At 46.6% G+C, this 17,219-nt stretch overlaps 1 protein-coding gene across 1 annotated transcript; it reads right to left on the bottom strand.

Annotated features, from left to right (window-relative positions):
- Positions 1 to 33: 33 nt before the first annotated feature.
- Positions 34 to 16,900, bottom strand: LOC105025798 (trinucleotide repeat-containing gene 6B protein). The gene is given in 22 exon segments (XM_020051016.3): positions 34 to 1,877; positions 2,207 to 2,346; positions 3,150 to 3,220; positions 3,303 to 3,518; positions 3,656 to 3,748; positions 3,848 to 3,991; positions 4,092 to 4,259; positions 4,390 to 4,542; positions 4,828 to 5,014; positions 5,514 to 5,627; positions 5,855 to 6,040; positions 6,419 to 6,568; positions 6,948 to 7,103; positions 7,188 to 7,250; positions 7,977 to 8,164; positions 8,267 to 8,422; positions 8,548 to 9,508; positions 9,510 to 11,194; positions 11,801 to 12,163; positions 12,282 to 12,303; positions 12,578 to 12,665; positions 16,542 to 16,900. Coding segments are annotated over 21 exon segments (5,832 nt in total). The 5' UTR covers positions 12,635 to 12,665; positions 16,542 to 16,900; the 3' UTR covers positions 34 to 1,318.
- Between the last annotated feature and the right edge of the window lie 319 nt (positions 16,901 to 17,219).

Here is a 17,219-nt window from a genome sequence, read left to right as displayed (position 1 = left end):
TACGACACATCTCATCAATCAACACAACACAAGTAGAAGCCAATACTTTCATCTTTATTATTAATCTTGTTCTCTTTGTTTAAATAAATTCTCCTTTGTAAAATCTCAAAACGAAACACTGAACAGGAGTGTTAAAGCCTGTCTTAATTTAAAACGATACACAACAAAACATAAAAATGTACGGTAACTTTTCCGCGTCTTGTAAACAACCCCCCCCCCCACCAACTCCACACAGTTTGATAAGATTTTGGCATGTCCTTTTCTTAACGCGTATGCCTTCAGCTCTTTGTGTCATTAAAATGTTATTTTATTATTGCAGGTCGGACGATAAAAAAGACAGTCTGCTAAAAAACAACTTAAAATGAGAAGAAAAAAAAAACAAAGCTTTAGTGCCAATGTTCTTGAACATACAGTCAGCAGTTCACCGAATGCACTCAAAACATCTTTTTAGACCTTCTGTAAGCAGCCTCGCGCAATCATGACAGGCAGTAACATGCGCATATACATTATCCTCACATTCACACGCGGCGCGCACGCGCGCACACACACACAAACACAAACAAACACACGGGTTTATTCACTTGGTCTCATTCTCACTCATACACACCTTCACATACTGTCTTCCATACAGCATCCCACTAAAGGAGAAATGCAACATACTCATACTGCCAGAGTTTCAACAATTATCATAGTAACAGTAACAAACGTGATTGAGAGAGAAAAAACAACAGTAGGAGGTCAGCATTTGAAATAAACAATGACATTTCAGTATTCCACTGTTCAAAATAAAACAACAATACAGAATAAATGAACAAACACAGTAAGATACAGTTCTGTTGTCAATCAGAGCAGTGTTTGCATGTGTTTTGATTCAGTCTCCTTAAAGGACGAATGGAAACTGCAGGTTGTCCCGCATCACAAAGTTTTCCTATATGACGCGAGTAATGCTGTTACAGTGCCCACCTGTCTAAAGGCTTGTCTGTATTTGGTGTGTGCATGTGTACGTCTGTCATCAAGTAACCCACAAAAGCACAATGCCATCCAGCCAGTCTATCAGACCGACAGACTTTCATTTTTCATGTTCAAGTCTAGCAGTTGAAATCTTCATCTGTGGAAAAAGGCCTTAAAACACATCTAACAGTCCCTGCATATGTTTATATAATAGCTTAAGTCTGGCCATGAGAATGTGTGTAAGCATGTCTCACATTTCTGCGTGTGTTTACATGTGGTTATATGTATGTATGTTAGTACTACAAGTGTCCATTTCCCAGTGTATGTTGTGTCAGTGTGTCTAAATATATACTTGTGTGAGGGCGTGTCAGATAGAGTCGGCCCCTCCTCCTCCCAGCAGGTCCCCAGGCAACAGGCCAGCTGGGCTGCTCATTTGGTGCCTGTCGTCCATTTGGGGTACACCCCACAGGCTGCTGCTGCTGGGGTAAGCTGGAGTCACTCCCCCCCAGAGACCAGACCTCCCTGCCTCCACACCTCCCCCTATTCCACCTCGTACTCCATCCCCAGCCCCGTTGGTGCTCCAGTGAGCGAAAATACCAAGCCCAGGTCCTTGGGCTGCCGAGGCCTCCAGAGGGCCGCCCGTACCGTCCAGGTTCTGCCAGCCGGAGGGGCCCACACCACCCAGAACCCCTCCTCCCGCACCGTTTCCTCCTGTAGTTGTTCCTCCTCCTACTGCGGCTCGTTCACATCTCGGGGAGCTCCCTCCGCTGCCACCCACCGCTGTGCCTGTTCCGGACGAGCCCTGGGCCGCCCCTGCCCCTGGGCTGGCCCCCTCAACCACACCAGCCTGGGACTGTGCAAAATAGCGAGCCACTTCCTCCTCGCTCACAAACTCTGCCAGGATTGTAGTGTTGCCCAAAACACACCTGTTGTGGAAAAAGAGAGATTGAAGTTGAACTGAATTGTAATTATATTGAACTGAATTGTAATTATATTGTAATGAATTGTAATTATAGTTCAGCATTAAAAGCTGGGAATACCTGTTCTAAAGCCACATGTGTATAAAGTAACAGGAACACAAGTTTATATCAACGCAAAGATAAAATATGGTATTCGATAAAATTTTTTTAAAACGTAGTCCATGGAGATACAAAGTTTGCAAACCTCTAAATCTTTTAGTTACAGGAAATAAGCACAACACTAGGCAGCAGAGTGTATGTGTGTGTGTCTATGTCTTAAAGATGTAGATGCCTACATGTGCAATGCACCCTGGGCCTTGGCTGCTTCCTGTCGGGTACTGTAGCGAATCAGAGCACTGCCCTGGGTCAGACCGAGGTGGAATGTCAGCAGAGGACCGTGCTGCATACAAATAGTCCGTAGCGTAGAGCCATCTATCTGTAGGTTGAACAGAAATGTTACGGAGATAACACAGACACATAACAGACACATAACAGACACATAACAGACACATAACAGACACATAACAGACACATGGCAGTGTTTGGATGTGCATGTGAAGAGAACACAGTGTAATTACACATTTTCCATCGGCTTAATCACAGAACTGCCCTTCTGTACGCCCAAACCGTTAATGCAATCCTCAACTGAGTAAACGGATCACCCAGCTCAAACTCACGTATGCCTGAGTAATGCTTGATACTGGCTCATTTACACGAGACACAGGAAAGGAGTATGCTGATGAGAAATTATTTCATACTGATCTGTCTCAATGGCTATTTTGTTTTAAATCATCCATAACATAGTACACTGGCCCGCTCTTCCTACCCCAACCATTCTGCCCATACTCAAATGTTTAGGGTCGGTCTGTCTGTGATTGTGTGTCTGTGTACCCGAGGGGTGAGACTGTTCAGGGTCTGTCTGTGATTGTGTGTCTGTGTACCCGAGGGGTGAGACTGTTCAGGGTCTGTCTGTGGTTGTGTGTCTGTGTACCCGAGGGGTGAGACTGTCCAGGGTCTGTCTGTGATTGTGTGTCTGTGTACTCGAGGGGTGAGACTGTCCAGGGTATGTCTGTGGTTGTGTGTCTGTGTACCCGAGGGGTGAGACTGTCCAGGGTCTGTCTTTGGTTGTGTGTCTGTGTACCCGAGGGGTGAGACTGTTCAGGGTCTGTCTGTGGTTGTGTGTCTGTGTACCCAATGGGTGAAACTGTTCTGGGTCTGTCTGTGGTTATGGGTTTGTACCTGAGGGGTGAGATTGCTGAGAAACAGCCAACAGCTGCCTCTGGAGGCCACAGCATCACTCCACGCTGAGCCTTCAGCAGAGAAAGAAAATTGGGTCAAAACAGGTAGGAAACATTCATTAGCAACAGGGCTGTTTAAGAGAAACAATATTACCTGGGCCGAATCTTGAATCCTGACTGGACCCACCCCCTCCCCAGCCCCTCGCCAACCGCTGCCCTCCACTCCCCCATGGGGATGGTGTGGCCTGTTTCTGACTGGTCAGTCCAGGAGGGGGGCGTGGCACCTGGGAGCTGACGCGATTGGTCTTCCACGGCTTGTTGTGTCCAATGGGCTCTGGGGGCCAGCTGGCTTTGTACTCCGAGTACTTTGCTGCAGAAACAAAATGAAAGCACAGCTTTCAACACACCAAAGAAAGCACAGAGGGAATGTATGGCCAAATTCATGGAGCTTTCGTTACCCTAGAAACAGATCATAGATCTACTACTAGAGACGGAGAGTGCAACAACCTGTGCTGTGTGCATTGCCGAGGGAACTGTCTGAGGCACTGTAGGGCCAGGCACCTGGTGAAGGCAGCGAGGTGTTCAGGGAGGGGTTTGGCCCTGTAACAATGAGAATACACATGAACAAAACCATGCAACACTACAACACAGGTTATGCCAGTGCCACTCAGCACTTCCAGAAGCAGTAACACAATGTACCGGCATTGTCTTGTAGTAACTGGTGATCAGAGTCGCTGAGGCTGGGGGGACCGGGGGAACCCAGGACACTGCCCGGGGTCATGTAGGGGTCAGACTCAGGGTCAGCACTCTGGATTCCTTTCCAGGGCACTCCGGGCTGGAACTCTGTTACAACGGAATAATTGTAAAGCTAATAAGTTTGACAATATCCAAAGTGTAACTGCAACATTTCACGTTAGCTTTTCAAATACAGAAAGCAAGTTACCAGGTGGCCAGCTGGATGTCCCAGTCTTGGTGCCCATCTTGCTTCCAGGGGTCCGGTGCCAGTTGTCCGCGGGGCCTTGAGGGGGCATTCCTAAACCATCAACCCCAAGTAACTCATACTGGGAATATGGGGAGCCCCCTCCAACTTTCACTGGCATGGATGAAGGACCTACAAAAGCAACATCAAAAAAGTATCACTTATGATTTGGGCTAGTCGGACATGACAAAAAGTCATAACACTGCCACGTTTATAATTAGAAATGTAGTATCTTTAAAGCAAGCCATTGCATTTCAATCACCACCATTCTTGTGATGGGCTGTATCTGGGGGTGAGGTGTCTGGAGAGTGACCCTCCATCATCCATTTGAAGCGGGACTGCTGTCCTCCATCCTTCAATCCGCCCAGCATGGAGCCCAACTCCAGCCCAGACAGGTTACCTCCGGGGGCAAGCCCTGAGTTTCCAGGGGGGAAAAAAACACCACCAGCCAGATGGTTCGGTCAATGCAGTCAAGTGTGTTGATAGAACGTGTGGCTGTGTAATCCCCACCATACGGGCTAGGTTATTAACATCAAAGACTTTCATCACAGCAACAGTGAAATATGAGCCGCTGTTTACAAAAAAAACGCACTGGATTTAGTAATGGCTTTCCTTTGACACCGAGTCGACTGCTCTCAACCAGCAGATTGAACTGAGATTTGTCAAGAGATAATGACAAGCCCAAACCAAAACAACTTACCAGAATACATCCCCTGTGTTTTGGCATGAAGCTCTGACAAGGGTCCTCCCATACCTGGGTGGGGCATTGACTCTGCCATCGCCTGTTTTGGTGGCCCCCCGAGATGAGACGGGGACAGTTTGGAGCTGCCTCCACCTCCAGATTGCTGCTGCCTTTGTTGTTGCAGAATAGCCACGATTCTTGCCAGCTGGGCAGACATGGAACAGAAAACATGTACACAAACAAAACAGTGCATCAGGCTAAAGATAATCTGATAGGCGACATAATAAAGTAGTAGCACTTTATCTGTGCACCTGTAGCACTTTGAGATGTGTCCTTCACGTGTAAAGTGCAATACAAATAAAACTTATTATTATTATTAGCATTCACCCACCTTGGATTTAACTATGTATTTGCATAATCAAAGTGGGATTTAACTGTACTTCTTTGGGGTCAACCTAGAGATTATTTATAGTTTCTAAGTGTCCAATAATTTAGTCAGGTTTAAATACTTTACTAAAAGGTGCTTATTTCAATTGTTTTATTTAAAATATTACTAAATATTTTTTAGACAATATTGGGGGGGGGCACTTGTGAGATCAACTGAACATTAAACAACAACAACAACAACTAGTCAAACATTAAATTAGTTTAAGCTTCTTGGTGTGCAGTGATAAGACACTACGCATCCATAAGACTTTCAGTACCTGCTGTGGATCTGGCTGCTGGCGTATAGGCTGGGGTAACTTCCTCTGGTTCTGCAGGAGCTGCTGCTGCTGCTGTTGTTGCTGCTGCTGCTGCTGAAGAAGGAGCTGACAGGCCTGAGGGTGGAGGAAGATACCAGGGCGGTTGGTTATAGAAATACACACAGGTTAACAGAGACACGATGGAGGTAGTTTTACTATTCTAGTCCATTGAGAGTCAGTGCAGTACTGCTATTACAAATGGCATTTACTCGATATGAAATCAAGACCATTTTGGGGAGATTTGGGGGCGGGACCAAAGCTGCTCGTGTGAACCGCAATGTCAAGCTAGAGACAATGTTTACCAGGTGGAACTGCTGCACATGGGGGTAAATGTTACTAAGCACTGCAAGTTGCTGTGGGGAGAGCTGAGGTGGGAACACTCCTCCCACTCCTCCAACGCCTCCCACTCCTCCAACGCCTCCCACTCCTCCAACGCCTCCCACACCGCTGCCAGGAGAGGGCATCTGCTTTAGCATGGGGCCCGGCACCTGCGATGTCAAATTGCAACATAGAATAAACAACGGGGGTATCAAAATGCATTTTAATAATGCGGACACAGAAAAGTGAAGCGGGGCAGACTGACAAATTATCTCCGAGTAAAATATCAAAAGAAATATCTGAGCGAAATAGTCTGAAATCCCACTGACTAAATGAGATGAGAGTTGTTCCATTTTCAATAAACCGGCACAAATTTCTAAAAACCCGCATTTGCTTTGTCATAATGGGGTTACTGTGCGTAGATCAATGGGACATATTTTGTCAATTACACATTAAATCCGGAACAACCAAATGTGTGAGGAATTAACGTGGCCTGAATACTGCCGTGAGGCGTGTAAATAAACGAACACAGAACACATGGAACACACCTGGGCAGACAAGAACTGATGAGGCACTTGCGAGCGAAAACCTTGGGCTTGGTTCACAGGGTGCATTCCTGGCTGGTGCATCCCTGGCTGGTGCATCCCCCGCGGCTGAGACATCCCACCGCCGCCACCAAACACACCGTGACCGCTCATCTGACGGACAAGACGGACATGAAGAAGAGTGGGAGGGCAAAGGAGAGCACACAATGGCGCAAGCCGTTGTCTCATGTTAGCTGGTTTGGCGAACTAGATTCAACACGCCTAGATTAAATTAACTGTGGGAAATAGTAATAATAAACGAATACCCTTGAATGAGTAGGTGCGTCCAAACTTTTGACTGGTACATTTACTTTAAAAAAAATTAAAACAATCAATCCATCTTTCTTAATACCGTGAGGCTCAACTCACACCTCGATCATTTAATCTGGGGTATATGTAGTTAGCCATGACTTAACCTCCTCTGGAGGAGGTTATAAATGAACCTGGCTATAGCGTGATCTACACAGCTAAGCCGTTTGGTACATACACATACCTTATCACTAAAAGGCCCCATGTCTTTGGAACTGGACATGCGGTAGCCACCTCCTCCTCCTCTTCCTCCTCCTCCTCCTCGTCGCATCTCACCGTTGTAATCATTTATTCCTCTCTTATCTCCCTCCAACTTTTTATCAACACTCGAGTCCTCGCCCTATTAACAAATCAGATCAATCATTATCAACACCTGCGTTTCTGAGAAACAAGTCCCCCTCCCCTTTTCAAGAACACAACTTACCATGAGTCCAATGTTTTGGAACTGTCTAGTCAGAGGGTTCATCCAGTTGTCTCCACCACCGGCCTATAAAGAATAAACAAGCATCAGCAGTGAAAGTAAGCTGGCGCCGGACTGTGCCACAGCCAAACGTGTACGTTGTACGTGTAACACGTAAGCCTATGTAACCTATAAGGTAACCAACATGTTGAGTGTACTTGGAGCAGCGACGTGGTGTAACAATAACACAATTCACATTCCAAATGGTGGTAACAAAGTCCCACACTGTTTCAAATGAACCAGAGACCGAGGTTTAATTCCAACTGTGCGCTTAGAGGAACTACATGTTATATTGTTATGCAGGGAAATATTTGTTCACTTGTGTGCACTTTTACCAAGCCATCTGTTATTGGAGTAAAATTCTGAAACATGTATAGCCCAAATTCTACACTGTGTAATCATATTCGTTTTTTTATATAGCAGTTTATGCCATTTGTAAAGTAAACATATGGGTATTACTAATTAAGGGGCCTTGTTTCCAGAGAGAACTTACAGTTGTACAACATGTAAAATAAACCTCCGGCTCACTGTTGGTTTACCATTTCCATATTGCTCATGAGCATTACTGCAGGCCTGCATATTTAACACATGTCCCTTTTTGTTGGAGTTTGACTCTTCAATTGATGGCAACTCTAACCCAGCAAGATCAATATATTACATGCACAGCTCACAGTCGTACTCTACTGTGTAACAGAACACTGGTAATGGGGGGGGGGGGGGCTGTGCACTAGTTTTAAAGCCTAACTCCAATACCTTGGTGTTGCCACGCTTCCCCCCAGCGCCTTGCCCCCAACCACCACAGTTGTAAGAGTTGCGGCTGCCCTGGGAGCCGGTGTTGTTCCAAACGGCGCCGCCATCATCCTCCTCATCCCAGCTGGCATGCCGAGATGCAGCAACTGGGCCCTCGCCTTTTCCCCAGCCCTCTTGCACTGCCTTAGAGCCTACAGGACATGTAAGAGAGAGATCACCACCATGTGTGCCAACGCTCCCAAGCAACAGCCAAAGTCAGCCTGACGGAGAGAAAACTTTTGAAAGTGTCTCACCAGAATTTGAAGTGGGGTTTCCCCAACCAGCAGGTTTGCCTGGATCATCGGGTTCTCCCCAGCCAGCCGGCGTGTCAGAAGCCTGGCCCCAGGAAGCGGTGCCATTATCCACAGATTGTCCAGCCAGGTTGCCAGCCCCTCCCCACATTCCTGGACCTGGTAACAATACAGGGGAGACACAAAGAATACACAATTTAAACAATAAACCTGACGCTGACAATTTATTTATTTTTGCCTTCAAAAAACAAAAATACAAATAATAATCTCTCAGCATCTCTTACCCATTCCAGGCACATTGCTGGGGTTTGACTCCCGGTTGGCCGGGATCCCAGGCTGCCTTCTTGAAGGTGGCTGTTGCAGGGACGTCGGTGGACCCGCTGGAGCTTGATGTGCATGCGGCTGACCAGATGGTGCACTGTTCTTATCCCACAAGTTCACATTCTTGCTGTTGTAGCGGGTGGGATCGCCCCAAGCCGAAGTGCCATCATCAATCTCCATCTTGCGGCTGATGGACTGAGGGGAGGGCTCCTCCCAGCCGCTAGGCTCGGGGACCTCGGCAGGTCCAATGGGGATCTGAGGAATGGGTCCAGCGGTCCAGCCTGCGCTTTGGTTCGGATTCAGGGAGGGAGGACCTCCCGACCTCCCTAAGCCCCCTGGTGGGTTCTGTAATTGGTGCTGCTGTTGATTTGGGGGTTTCAGTGTTGCCGCGTGACTGTTTGGTATCTGTGCTGAATGTGGCTTCATGCCCCAGTTTTGGTGCGGCTTGCCGGCCACGTCACCTCCTCCACTTCCCCAACTCCTCTGTGGGCCTCCCTCGTCCACGTTACCCCAAGACCCCTCTTCCGTGCCGCCTCCACCTCTGCCCCTCCCTTCCCCCCAGCCTCCACTGACTTGCTTAGGTTCTCGCTGCCCCCATTCGCCAACCGCTCCGCTCCTTTGCCCCCATCCGCCCCCCTCCCTACCCATCTCTTTCCAGCCCCCCGGAGTCCCTTTCTCCTCCTGATCACCCAACCAGCCGCTCCCTCGTCCCCCACCCTGTTCTCCGAAATCCCTCCAGTTACTTCCTCCGGTCCCTCTGCGGTCTCTCCACTCCTGCTCATCACTGACCCAGCCTTTGACCTCTGGAGTGCCAAGGTCGCCCCAGCCTCCGCCTGCCTTTCCATGGTTGCCTTCACGACCCCCCCCCCGGCGTTCCAGTGGCAACAGGACTCCTTGCGTGGGACGACGACGGCGCGTGGCCTGGTTCGTCATCCCAGCCGCTCCTAGAAGGGGCAGGGCAAGATACCACGTTCATAGCGGGCACGTGGTCGCCGGCAGACGCATCGGCAGGCATTGCGCTGCCGCGGTAAGGAGAAGCCCGACCAGTAGTGTTCACGGCTGCCGACGGAAACGCAGAGGAAGGGATCCCCTCAGTTCGGCCGGCCGCTTCGGTATCCAGGTCCCAGGCCACATTTTGTCGTACTTGGGTCTGCCCCCACCCGGTGTTGGACAGCACCCTGGGGTCCAGGTCCGACCGGCTGAGCATGTTCTGCAAGGCCACTTCGGGGTCTGGGGGTTGGCCACCAGGGCGGTGGCGGTTATGCTCCTGGTGCAGATTGTGACTCCCAGCTCCGGGGCCTCCGCCGCCCCCTTGACCCGCCCACTGCCCAACCGCACCATCGCCGGCATCAACCCCTGTCTGACTGTCCCGAGCCCTTGTCATTCCCGCAGGTGTTGGCGATGCCGAGTCCCGGGATATGGCCCCGCCTCCGCTGCCCCCTCCTCCGCCGCTACTCCCCACTGTTGGACTGCCGGAACCCCTGATACCAGTCACCTGCCGTGCGCCGCCCCAACCATCTTCTGCGCCCCCGTCCCATGCTCCCTGAGATACCGCTGGGGTATTTGAGCTACCCTCATTTCCCGTGACCCACGCCTTATCGCCAGCCGACTCTGCTTTCTCGCCTCGGCTGTCAAAGCCCCAGACACTGGCCTTCTGTGCCGGATCTCCCCCAGCTCTGTCCCACTGGTCTGTCTTAGAGGCACCTGTGTTGAGGTTAGAAGAGAGTGGAGGCAAGGCTCGCAGTGAAGAGGAAGAGGTTGTGGAGGAGGACGAAGAGGAAGAGAAATTCCCGCTTCCTCCAACAACCCCATTGTCCACAAGGTCTGCGCCTCCTTGATTTGGTCCAGCTCCGAGCTCCGGCCCCACGCCCCTCCAGGCCCCGTGGAGATGATCGTCTCTGGCAGGCATTTCATGCAGTTGGTGCTGATGGCTAGCTTGACTCACAGATGAAAGTGTTTGTGTGTGGGCGGTACTGTCAGAGGAGGAGGTCATGATGGATGAGGGTGAACCTTCGGTGGTAGCTGCACTAACCCCCGTCATCCCATCTTGAACGAGGGCAGGCCAGGCCGATGAATTGGCTTTAGGGTTGAGGTTGGCACCAGGAATCCCACTGTGGACACCAAGAGAGCTCTCCTGGGCCCCAGGAAGGGGGGGGACTTTGGAATTGTAGAGCACTGGCCCCTCGGCGGTCACTGCTGCCGCCCCCCCCATTCCAAGGTGACTGGAAGGGCCCCACGCACCATCTGGCTGGACACATTCAGATGACGGGGAGGAGCGGGGCGAGGAGGAACTGCCTAAACTCCCAACCTCCGCTCCAGTTCCTCCGTCCCTCGGCTGCTGCTGGGTGCATTTGTCAACCCACGAGGCACTGCTGTTGTTGGAACCGTCCAGCTCTCCTCCCTCAGTAACCACTCTGGCCCGGCTCACAATGCTGGGCCACTCCTCGAGGTCACTCCCATCTACTATCACCTTCTCCCAGCCCTGAGAGGGGGGCTGGCTGCCAGAGCCCACCCCCCGTGTGGAATTTGCATAAGTTGGAGTAGAAGCAGTGACTGAAAATGATGGTGAGGAGTGAGGGGGTGAAGGAGAAGGTGAACCCAGAGTGGGATCTGTTAAAAAAAGAAAAAGGAAAGAAAACATACTTTATTGAATGCTTGAGAATTAACGACCTCCACACTATGAGGTTACAGAGGGAAAGAAACAGGGGAAGGCTGTATGTGCTCTTAAAAAGTTATTAATATCAGTTTCAGGTACATAGATTTCAAAGCAGGAATATTTGAGAATATCAGGAATATTGTTATTACACCTATGAAACTTTCCTAGTTGCCTTGGATTTTACAGATCATTGTAACTGACCTTAAAGCCACAAAGTATAAGCAAACTCAATTTACCTCTTCAGCACTGTATTTAGAATAAGTCTAATTTAACACGCAAATTTTATTTCATTATTGAAATATAGAAAGTTTACAAGGCTTAGTCAATTTAGAGTTTTTTTTCTCCCTTTCTAAAATATGGGCGAAGACACCAAGCCGGGAGTATAAGACAATATGATAGAAGACTTTTACCCATAAGTTTGAAAATAACTAATAATTGCACAGCCCTATAGGGATTCAACCCTGCCAACGGGCCAATCACATCCATTGGCACGCATCCTGCCACTGCCACCAGCTCAGACCCACTCCTAATGAAATCCCTGAATTTCACCATGGACTCACCTGCGGCTCCAGACGTTGCATTGGGGGCATCTCCCTGCGAGAAGGGGGGGGGGTCTCCCCTACCGCTGCTTCCCCCCAGCAGCATGCAGGACAGTGGTGGCTGGCCCCTCCTCAGAAGCACTTTGTGGTCCTGCTGGCAGCGGAATCGTGGGGGCACCTCCCTGGGCATGTAACGCTGAGTGGGCGGAGTTCCGGCGGGGGGCTGTCCGTTGGCCACAGCTGCCCGCTTTGCATTGTTTCCACCCGGAGGAACCGCAACCCCAGCTGTAGGGCAGGGGGACAATGGAGGAGCTGGGCCAGGGCTGGAAGACACCGAGCCAGGAGTGGCTAGTGGCTGCGAGGAGGGCTTGGCTGATTCTGGCACTTGAAGGAAGATTTAAACACATCAACCGTCAGTGACGTGGAGGTCAACGCTGAAACGTGCCCAAATCATAATGATGGGATATACAAAAAGTTAAAAATTAAATTAAATAAAACATACCTTTGACTTTCTGTTCTGTCACCTGAAATTATAAAAGGCTGTCAGTGACGTGAAATACATATCCCAATGAAGGTCAAGAGATAAAAACCATAAAGCAACTACGGAGGTCAGGACGACTGCATAATTTTTGCCGTGAGGACGACTACTGCTAGAACAAAAAACTGTGTGGTTTTGACATTCAATGGGACGTGGAACTGTTTCAAACACCAGACAATTCTGTTGGACCAAACATACCAGAGTATTCTGCACTATGCAGGGCTGATTTCCAGACCAACGGAGGATATTATATTATGTACCTTCTGGAAAGATTCCCTTTTCTTTTTATCCTCTTTCTTCTTTTTCTTGTCTTCCATGAACTGCTGTTCCCTTTCCTGATTCTCCTATCTGGAATAAATTCAATTAATGAGACACTGATAGTGGGTAAAAGTGATCCACAGTTAAATAGATTTGTCGTAACAAGCCTAATAACATATCAGCAATAAATTGGATACAATTAGTCAATTGACAACTGAAGAGTTAAACAGTAAACTTGCTAGGAGCAGTTGGTAGCCACCTTGAACTAAGACAACTGGACTTAGTAGATAACATTTAATGTTGTAAATAAACTATACAACTTTACAGCCAAATTTGAATTGTAATATTTTGAATCATTAAGTGCAGTCTATCATTATAACACAAAGTACAGATTTCATAACGAAATACATTTGAAATTAATGAGCCGTCTTCTTGATGATATAGCCTATGTACACACAGGGGCTTCGGGAAAGTATTCAAAAACCTTCCCTTTCTCCATATCCTGTTGTGTTGTGTTAGAGTGAATTAATCATTAATTAGATACATCTTCCACCATTGATCTACACACAATATCCCATAATGACAAGGTGTAATTTTCAAAACACAGGGTGCATCTGAGCTCAGTTGGGAGGGTCAGAATACTCAAGTACATGAGATATTCCAGTATATTTACAATAAATCGGTACACATTTCTAAAAGCATGTTTCTTGGTCATTATGGGGGAATTGTGTGTAGATCAACAGCAAAAAGTATTCGATATGTTATAAATTAGGTCTATAACAACAGAGTTAAGAGAAAGTGAAAGGGTTTTGAAGGGACTGTGTATGAACACATTTATGTAACATTGCTTAATTGTCAAAATTGAAACAACGTCCTTTTTGTGAAAGAGCAGTTTGGAATGAGGTGAACTTCTAGTCAACTTTGTGATGTCATCCAGATGTGGGCCCTAGACACAGTGGTTCCCAACCAGGGGTACTAGGACACCTTAGGTACTAGGACTATCAACAGGGGTCCTAGGACTATCAACAGGGGTACTTGAGAACACTCAAAAGACCATAGGCTTACTAGTAAAATTACCATGAGGGGGTACTTCAAGGGTACTCAGAGCAGAGCAAAATTATGTTGGTGGTACAGTAACTGAAAAAGGATGGGAACCACTGCTCTAAACCATCCCATTAGCTAGGTTCAACAATATGTTAGAACAAGAGGAACTATATATCCCATAACCCTGCGCTACTATTTAAGGGACCAAAAATATGATTTCCTTTAGCCCTCGTGAGACATTAAAACCATGTTACAGTTCTTTCGTAAAATATGCACAGCGATTTATTACATATAAAGTGAAGATTAATCATAAAAAAAAAAAAGAAAAATCACACAGCTCAATGGAAGTGTGAAATGAAGAGGTAGACATAGCGCTGATTGTATAACTCCATACTAAAAAGGTATGACACTGCCTACTCATAGTAGGTGTAACCAACAGAGAGGGTGTGTCTGCAGTATGCACGGCTATTCTCATCTTCCACTTCAGGGTAATGTAATTTGCTGTCATCACCCACCATTAGAATCTTTATCTCTGGAGGAGCATATATCTGCAAGCTAAGCGCAACAAAAGGTTCATAGGCTAATTAATTGACATCTTCAGCTTGGATGCACACAGCTATGACTATGGACGCCGTTTCTGCACAAACCCCATTATTTTATAGTGCACGTGTCCATTTACAAAAAACCAAAAACAGTTTCTCTCTTTGCGTCACCTTTGTTTGAACCCTCAGCCAATTTACGCTAACTCAATGATATAGCCCATGTCCCTGCCTCACAGAAGAGCTTAAATAAAAACTTGGCATCGGCGTAAACAAACATTCCCAGAAAACGCTACATGATGCATTGGCCATGAAACGATCAGCATTTTGTGTGATCTGTTTTGTTTTACTGCCAAATAGCCTGATTTGCTTTTTTTTTTTTATTAAGAACTGCCACCCAACAGCTAATGTTTGCACATTAGTCAGCTATTGAATGCCTGTCTGTCATGCTTGTTTGAGGATTGGTACTAAATAGTGAAGAATTTACATTAAAATTGCTAGACTGACTGTTGTGTCTTGCTTATAATTACAACACAACTATTACAACAAAAAAACTAGTTTGTTTGAACCGTGTTTATCCTGAGAGAATCAGAAGCAAAGCAATGATTGGATACCGAAGAGACAACGTTGTGTTTTTGTTTCCATCTCGGCTTCATTGGTAAAAATGCTGGGTTTAAATGTATGAACATGTTCTAGGTGCTGGCTGATGCACTGGGCATTCCCGTTGAACTGGGATGACATGGTTCTCTCTCTCAATGTACTGTTTTTACTCTTTACCAGCGCTGCTTAATTACCAAATGGTTGGTTTGTATTAATTCTGGTTCACAGTGCGGACCAAATGTTTAGTCTTCTAATTCCATCAGTAACCGGCTTATTATAGCAACAAGGCATCTTGAGGACTTACTGTATATTGCCAATATACCACGACTCTGTGCTTTATCCAGGCGTTGTGCCTATGAACCGTTCATTACCATGGTAAATTGGGCATATATATCACAATATAAACTTTAAAAATAATTATGACAGCAACAGTAGGTTAGGATCATTGGCTTTAACACAGTGCACATTCTTATCCATTTGTAATAATAGGCGTTTTGTAAGTGGATACCCTATACAACTCCAACCAACACATGCACACCAACAGTTAAGACGTGTAGTTAGGACAATGTAGATTAACAGATACAGAAACCGTTAGCAACACGACCTAACAAACTACTAGAGGTTACGAGATGTATGTGCTGGACAGAGCATTACAGTTACAAAAACCTACGCTCCTGAAAACGCCAGTAAGCTGAAAATGTGAGGCATTAGGCGTTCGCATATATGGGAAACAAAAAAACACGCTCGGTCAATAGAACTTGTCAGGTTGGCAAATTCGGACAAAAGCGTGCATACTATTAAGTGTCACCTAAATACACGTATAGCATTACCAGTGAAGTTAAGACCCTCAAAACTGAATACCTACTATAATCACATACTGTAACCTTAGCTACAGTAGTACAATTACAACTCTATTGGTCAAACTCAAATCCTGTTAGCTATAGTCAGACCGTACAGTATACGGATATAGTTACGCGGCATATGAAAACAAATTCCAGTATTAGCTAGCTACATTAGCTATGCAAATTACCAAACTAGCTAGCTAGAACAAATTCCAAATCAGCAAGCTAGAAGTAAACTTAACTAGGGATCTTACTCTGACGTTTGTCAAGGCCTATTCGAGCCTGGAACTCAAGTACTGATAAGCCCCAAGCTGGACACCCGGTGGTGGCGGTGGAATTGAAACTCAAAGAAAACACACCCCGTGAGAAAAGTCACACAGTGAACCAAACGTGTTAACATATCCTACTAGCAAAAAGTTATATCGTCGAAATAGTATTGCCACCAACTAGCGCCCTCAATTTATTTCGCTAGTTGGTTAGCTAATGCCCAGCTCTTCCTCGCACCAGCGACTTTGACGTCGTCAGTTGCCGCTCGGAAAAGGTAAAGTCACAGCGCTGATGAACAACACGTAACTAAACAGATAAAGAGAAAACGAATAACTAATTGTCCACGGAAAATTGTCGTCTAGTTATTACAAACGATTGTGGTTTTTGTCATTATGCACACTTGCGCTATAAGACAACATTGCTTTTATAGCTAGCTACTATATGTACAATCAACTGTCGTTTATGGACTGAAGACTTCTGACATGACAAGGCCAAAGCGACGATAAAACTTCAGTGACGTTTTATGTACTGTAGTTTCTCGCTGTGTCGCTCATAACATAATCATAAAGGCAAGAAAACCCCGAGAACCCACACATTTTACACACCATAAATCCACCACAGTATGCGTATCTAACGTTGCATCATGTGAAATAATGTTTTAGCTAGCTACTCACCTCAGGAATCAAAAACATAAAGTGCTTCTGTGCAAAATTCTTGCAGACCAGCTAGCTACAATAACGTTAACGCTTGCTGATTAGCTTAGTAGTCCTGTTGTTCGAGCTTTAACGTTAACAGAATAAGAAATAACATTGCCAATTGTTAATAGTGAAATCCGGTAAACGTATATCCTTTCGTACGAATGTAGTTTTTAGCTGTAAACTAAACATGCATAACCTCTTGTTGGCTGTAGAGCGCCGTGAGATCGGTTCGTTTGCTATCGGCCATTTTGCTTCTCTGTGCAGCTTGTGTTGTTGACCAAAGGCAGGAGCGCAGACGGAGTAAAGACACAGATGTTTCACCGGATGCATACATCTGAAGACCTCCAACTCACTAGCAAATATGGAAACGTGAGGAAGCCCAATGGATGGCTGTGGGAGATTGAGCTAAATGGAACTGTAATTCTGCCAATTTTCGCATTTCAATATCGTTTTATGATTCCCAAATTAGAACATATTCCAAACAGAATAAACGACGTTTTGTATACTTTTCCGTTTGTGAACATTGCTTTGCTTAGATGGTGTTCAGTAGGAATCCCCTGACTAATATGCGAATAGTGCCAAAACGCGTAAACATAACATTGAGAATTATTGCTTGGTTTTGCCCACTTCAGGCTACTTGTTCTACCTGCTCGG

The sequence above is a fragment of the Esox lucius genome, chromosome 11 (assembly GCF_011004845.1).
Source record: "Esox lucius isolate fEsoLuc1 chromosome 11, fEsoLuc1.pri, whole genome shotgun sequence".
In the NCBI taxonomy this organism is placed as follows: Eukaryota; Metazoa; Chordata; class Actinopteri; order Esociformes; family Esocidae; genus Esox; species Esox lucius.
Note: the sequence above shows the minus strand (reverse complement) of the source record. Positions and strands in the feature narration are given on the sequence as shown.